This window comes from Polypterus senegalus, chromosome 5, assembly GCF_016835505.1.
Source record: "Polypterus senegalus isolate Bchr_013 chromosome 5, ASM1683550v1, whole genome shotgun sequence".
Taxonomy (NCBI): domain Eukaryota; kingdom Metazoa; phylum Chordata; class Cladistia; order Polypteriformes; family Polypteridae; genus Polypterus; species Polypterus senegalus.
Window position 1 is genome coordinate 27,905,555 of NC_053158.1, and position 7,305 is coordinate 27,912,859.

Genomic DNA, 7,305 nt, shown 5'->3' on the forward strand with positions numbered 1-7,305 from the left:
ATGATAAAAAGGTCAAAGAGGGGACACTTTAAATAGGTTCCTTTCATTTAGAATGTACAATGACTTCTTATGCAAATACATTCTGCTCAATCTCCTGTCCATTTTACAATCACATTGGTGCAATGACAGTCCAATAATTAGAACTGCATATATCTGAAGTATTTGATTTTCAAATTAGAAGGTTCAGGCTGACCTACTGTAATGAGTATGCTTTAACTGCCGAGTTAATAACATGCCACTCAAGGTATCAGCATTCTCTGATTGCAAAATATGCACCGAAATGAAAAAAATCCCCAATACCTAACACACTCACACACACAACTTTACACTTTTATTTCAGACTGGCTTTTTCCCTCTCTACTACCTTTCTAACCCCCATCAATAGTATTGCCATCCAGATCAGGGATAGTAAGATAGCCTTCCCTCTGAAGCCCGAAGTCCCTAAGGAAAGGGGATAGAAGAATTGTCCACATCTGAGTGAATACAACTTGTATGTGTGTGTAGTGGTGTGTTTGTGTGTGTGTGGTGGGGGATGTGCTTCCTTCTCTGATCATGATAGAGATGAACATTATGTGTGCTTTGGCCCTGGTAGATTTAAAAACCCAAATATGCTAATTGCATTATGGAATCCAGACAGGCCATTCTGCTCCACTGATGACAGATGTAAGGGGAAAGGAGGCTGCTGTAATTAAGTAGTTCATTGCTCCCGACTCTTAGCCACCGATGCACAGTGGACACCCTTAAGTTAAAATACTCCTGGGCAGAGGGGGGCCGGTCTCAGGAGCAGGTGTGACGCTGTGTTTTTCACGTCCCGTGCAGGCTCCTCGACAACTGACCACGGAAATTCTTCAGTTTAAATGGTCCAAAAGAACTGTGCACAATCCTGGATTGAAGAAACAAATGTTTGATGCCATGTCAAAGGATTCTGACAGGAGCTACAAAGGCATTTTTTTTAACGACAGGCATTAACTTGACTCTTTCATGAGATTAAGTTTGTAATCTATAGTGCACTCTAGTTAACTATATGCAACAATCGGTTGCCCATTTTTAAAAATTAAAAAAAAAAATAATAATAATAAGTCAATAAGAGAGTTCAATTCTAACTAATGTAGTTGCTGCTTTTGACCATTTAAATTTAAAAAAATGTAAAAAATATGGTTCTGATGGCTTACTCAATCATTTATTAATCATAAAGATATTCTACGCTGTGAGCCCATATGGAAAGGTCATCAACACTTTGTTCTTTTGTGTGCTTTGCCAAACTACCCAGTCCCATATGCCTTTCACCTTAAAACATAAAAAGGGAGGTGTTGTTCTGGTCAAATAAAGAAATACTTCTTTACTAGCATATGTCTATTGGTAAAATGGTCTTAGCCCTGCCAAATACATTAAAACGACATCTGCAAAACAGATTTTCATTAAACAGTTTAAGGCAATGGCAGCTGGGCAAATGATAATGCCTGCGTTCTAAACTTTAACCTTTGACCTTTCACCTACTCAAACCAAAAAAAAAAAAAAAAAAGGTCTCTCAAGATGGGGTATGTCTAGTATAATATTTCCACCTGCTCATCATTATTATCTATTTTATCTTCAAGTAACAACACCAAAAAACAACAAAAAGCTCCCCTCTAATCCAGGCGACATTCAGCACTATTAGCTGTTCTTAGCCATAAGGTATTACATTATAGCTAAGACACAAGCTGGATATGGCAAATTAGCATCAAGGTGTAAAATATGCCATCTCTCCAACTACAATATATACAGTACAACACATAACAACAGCAACCATGGCGTCTGAATGGCAAAGTAAAGGACCAGGTAGGTTCATTTTTATGCTCCGCTTTCTGTTAGCACATCTGTACCGATTTCACGTCAAGAAACGAAATGATAAGAATTACAAAATATTGTAAAATAGGAAGAGCAGAAGAAAAAAAAAACTGACAATGTTCATCTTGAGGCTATTCAGGACATGCCTACACTGGGTCTTTCTCACCTTCTAATCTTCAATCTACCCTTCTTCCTACATAATTTGAAATGCTCTTTGTTGCCATGGAACCTTTTTACTTGCTTAGAGAATTACTGAAACCCCTCATTTTAAACTGCTAAGGACCTCTAAACCTTCCCGTGGTTTCATTCTCTAATGCAAGGCCTCAAAATTCCACATGCAATTCTTTCAGGACTTCATTTAGCTCATGCTGACTTCACTCGGAGTAGGATTTACTCTTTGTTGTTCAGTTAGTAACAGCCACATTACTTACACTGTCTGAATACATGAATAATATGAGCCTGCTAAAGGTCTAACAAATACTACTTGAGAGCAGAAAGAAAAATATAGTATTCTATGTCAAATGGAAATGTCTAAATATATACAGACACTCCAAGAGCATATGGCTGCATCTGAGCATGAATATACAGTTAACGTCTGTCTGGGGGCTTATGTGTATAGATGTGTATGTATTAGTGTGCAACTCATACATACACACCACATTATTTATACATACACATTAAGTATGATCACCATAAAAACAAACTACATATATATAGGTGTAAATATATATAGGTGTGTATATATATATATATATATATATATATATATATATATATATATATATATATATATATATATATATATATATATCTACACACAAATACAAGTAGGGTATGTGTAGTCATACAAACACATTACCCATTGTTTATACACATATACCTTATAATAACACATTCATCCAGTGTTTATGTTTGTCTTTCTTTTTTTTTTTCACAGGTACATATGGCTGCATCTGAGCATGAATATGCAGTTAATGTCTGTCTGGGAGCTTGTGTGTGTGTAGATGTACTGTAAATGTATTAGTGTGCAACTCATACATACATACAGCATTATTTATACATACACATTAAGTATATTCATCATAAAAATATAATAAAATATTATATGTATATATAATGTGGGTATAGGTGTATATACATATATTATATATATATATATATATATATATATATATATATATATATATATATATATATATATATATATATATATATATATATATATATATAGGTACACAAAAACAAAAGTAGGTTATGTGTACTCATACACACACATCACCAGTTGTTTATACACATATACCTAATAACACATTTCTCCAGTGTTTTTTTTTACAGGTACTGCAGAGACATGCACGGTAGGTTAGCTGGTAACTTTAAATGAGTGAGTGAATGGCAGTGTCCTACAATGGACTGTTGCCAAGGCTCACTCCTGCCTTGCACACAGAGCTACTGCTATGGTCTTAGACTGCCCTGAACCCAAAAAAAAAAAAATCAGTAGATGAACATATGGTGTTGCTGCTTGAGAAAAGACTGGGGCTCCCTGTGTGTGGGTGGTTTGGTTTCATCCCACAGTCCAAAGACATGCAGGTTAGGTGTTTCGGTATTGCTAAATGGGCCCTAGTGAGTGAGTATGTGTATGTGTATGTGTATGTTTGTTCACCCTGCAGTGAACTGGTCCCCTATCCAGTCAATTTAACTGTGTTCTGCCTGATTCTTGCTGGGATAGACTCCAGCTAAAAACAAAGGTTCTTACATTTTTGTATTTATAGACAGTACAACAGTTAATGTGTTTATAAAGCTGATAGGCTATGCATCCATCCATTCATCTAATGAACACACTGCAATAAAGGGTCACAGGGCATATTGTACATTAACATAGATCTGTTAAAAACAGTAATCAAAGCCTTTACCTTTTAAAATTACTTCCCTGCATATAAATCTTTCATTTAAGTATTTATGTATACACCTGTGTCCAAGTTAATGAGTATTTTTCAAATGCTTACTATAAGCACAGCATCTACAGTATGTCTGTCCACCGAAAGCATAGTCACAAGGACTGTAATGAAAAGATATTTCAATCTGAACCTTTCACACACATGTTGTGAGGTAAGGAGTACATCAGTTCGTATTCCTTAAAACGGTTATATATTTTAATACTTTCTTGCATATTGTGATACTTGAGAATGGTGCCATGTTGTGCGATGGATAGACATGTAAGTAAAAATTCCACTGTACTCTGTAAGTGTAACAGTACTACTACTATTACTACTAGATAGATAGATAGATAGATAGATAGATAGATAGATAGATAGATAGATAGATAGATAGATAGATAGATATATGAAAGGCACTATATGATAGATAGATAGATAGATAGATAGATAGATAGATAGATAGATAGATAGATAGATAGATAGATAGATAGATAGATAGATAGATAGTAAAGTGATGAGGCATTATACAGTAAGTAGATATTTGAGACAGATATACACACACATTATAGACAGATGGACTGATTTTCCTGTTGATGTCCCTTTACATCCTCAACATAGACAGATAATGTGCTATAAGTTATAGACAGACAGCTATGGACAAAGTGGAGCAGCTACTAATTCATGAGACATACTTATATGCCGTGAATGTGCATTGGAAAGTGGTTTCTGTATACTACCTTATGATGAATATTTGAAACTTTCCTTTTCTGGTGTACCAATCCAATAGCCTCAGTGACCTTCTTTCATTTATTTAAAGTAAACTAAGTCTAGGTTATGAAAGCAGCATGCCAAAAATGACGAATGCTGTTTAATACTCTCATTATATAAATATGTCCAATTATGAAGAAAGACTTTAATGAGTTTAAGATGTCAATCACTGCAGCAAGAGCTGTATGATATTTCAGGCAAGCGTGCCACTCCTGTAAATGAACACCAGAAAACCCAGTAATTAGGCACTGTGTAAGACAACTGGTATGCCTAATTTTTTCCCCTCTACTTTTCATATTTATTACAGCCCAACCTATTTTTTTTTCCTCTATTAAATTTAAAACATATTTCCCCACGCAAAAATATGCTTAGTAGTGCACCACCTTCCAGCCTCTATAAAATGACAGAGTCCACTGGGCATCTCACACACCTCTGATTACCTGAGTCACAGAGCCTGTTTACAGGATACTAAAAAACCCTTGCCACTCAGCTGGCGACGGCCGAGATTAACACAAGGGACGATTTGGAAAACAACAATTATTTTTCTGGCCACGTCATACACACACACACACACACAAAAAGAAAAAGTTTTTGCTGTTTTTGGAATAACTGAATTAAGTTTGACTATTGAAAGAACAGCCAGACTGCCGGGTAACATTATGCATCTCTGGCAAGGCCTTAGCACGGGAAGTCAAGATATCTGCTCTAGATCGTTTCAGTAAAAAGAAACTATTTACACACCGACAAATGTGTACAGAAGCCAGCAAAGTCAGCCAGCGAGCCATGCCTCAAATGAAGGAATCATTTTCCTTGCCAAGTGGATTATACACATGGCATCTGACCTCTGTTTTCAGCAGCATGAATATACGGTGTCACCCACTCACTAGCCCCACCACCCAACACCCCCCCCTAACCCGCTATTATTTTTATTCTTTGATCTCACTTCTCAGCCTCTTTGACCCTCTTCCCCCTCAAAAAGCCACCAAGCGGACAGTTTTCCTCAAGCGGTGGGGAAAAGGAGACATACTACAAACCCGGCGGAGGTGACATACCTTGTAAAGTTTCAGTGCCGCCTCATGCCGGTGATTGGTGGCGTGCAGACGCAGTTTATCCACACTGTTGGTGTAGTAGTCACATGCATTGCACTTGAGATGCACTGGGTTGCCAATAGCGATGCACTTTAGCCGCCACTCATTAACTTTGCCCCCTTCTTTGATGTGGGCCACCAGTTGATATTTCTGCATGTGTTTGTCGGTCTTGCAGTGCAGCTGGAAGTTGGCTTTGAGCTGGGTGTTGTAGTTGCAGAGCTTGCACTGGTAGATGTCTCCAATTACGGCCCTCCACTCCTCTTCGGGGAGCGAGCGCTCAGTGTTCACGTGCACACTCAGGGCCTCCAGGCTGTCAGAGGTGAATTTGTTGCACACAGCGCACTGGAAAAGCTTCAGCAATGGGTCGCTGATATAAGGTGACAGCTCCCCAGCAGAAAGGACGGACAGGTCGTCACCCATTAGCTGACCACTGGCAAGACGGATTTCTGGCGGCAGCTCATTATTTACTGCAGAGAGGTGGAGGCGGGGGGGTTGGGGGGTGTTGAAGGAAAGGGAGAGAAAAGCAGGCGGGGTGGGGGGGAAGCAAATGAAGGAAAAAAATTAAAAGCCAACGTAGAGACCAGCATAGGGCGCACACAAAGGATTTTATAAAATAAAGCCTTAGTGAGGAGTATGCTTTCTCTGAAGCTTAAACTATAAAAAGCTGTAATAGGATTGAATCAGGATCAATTACAATCATCCCTTTCAACTTCTAAATTCCCTCATCAGATAGCTTTAATTACTCCTACCGGGCATAATGTCATTCCTGAATTTGTGTTTTCAAAGACATGAAAGTTGATCAATAAAAAAGCCTGCCACACTTTTTAGCCCTTAAAAAATACAGATTAAAGTATGCTTGTTTAATTGTAATTTCCGTTTGTTTTATTCTTGCTGCTGCTTAGTGCAGTTTTGATAATTTCTTCTGATGGCAAGTCAAATGATTTGCATACGGTGAGCATAATGATTTAACATTTTTTTTCTTATTATTATGCAAATCCAGGTTTAATAATTAGAACATCACATCTTGATGGGCAAGTGAGGCGCAGGGAATTAAACGGGGGGGGGGGAAATGATCACAACTAGTGCCATGTAGGAAGAAAAGGGAAGTAGATAAGTTAAACATTTGGAAATTAAAAAAATGAAAGGTGAATTTTATACAGTATTTAGTAAGAAGGGCTGTGTCAGACATGCTGAAAAATCGGCCGAACGACCAAAAAAAAAACAAAAAACGGGTGAGTGCGTCAGAGTAAGCCGTGTGGTGGGATGCAGTGGATTAATAACCTGAAAGGGAGGACAGCAATGCGTTGTTAAACCAAAGAAAAATGACAACTGCCCATAAATCCCTTGGCGGTGCACTAGTTAGACAAATGGGGGTCTACAGAAGTAGAAGTCGCTCACCAAGTCCAGGCGTAAGGGTGGTGGCAGCAGCGGGGTCCAGTTGGAATGGGTTCATCATCATCTGCGTGTCGGCCGGGTTTTCCAGTTTCATCCCTGTCAGGCCGATGTTCTGGGCCAGGTAGTACTGATAGAGCTCGGCCTCGGCGGGTGCCAAGCCAAGGTGCAGGTTGTGCTGAATTTGTTTCATGTTCTGCTGCAGAAGCATCATGTTGTGCATGTGCTTTTCACTGGTCATGTGGATGCGCAAGTTGCGGGCCACGTTGGTTTCATAGTCACACACCTCGCAACGC

At 38.6% G+C, this 7,305-nt stretch overlaps 1 protein-coding gene across 1 annotated transcript in view; it reads right to left on the reverse strand.

The window, feature by feature from the left end:
• zfhx4 (zinc finger homeobox 4) overlaps positions 1–7,305 on the reverse strand; it is a 222,188-nt gene that overhangs the window by 162,287 nt on the left and 52,596 nt on the right. The window contains exons 2-3 of the mRNA XM_039754220.1: positions 7,016–7,305; positions 5,582–6,084 (exon numbers count right to left, since the gene is read on the reverse strand). The exon at positions 7,016–7,305 is cut by the window's right edge and continues 2,316 nt beyond it. Of these exons, the coding sequence (XP_039610154.1) occupies positions 5,582–6,084; positions 7,016–7,305 (793 nt within the window). The remainder of the gene's footprint in view (positions 1–5,581; positions 6,085–7,015) is intronic.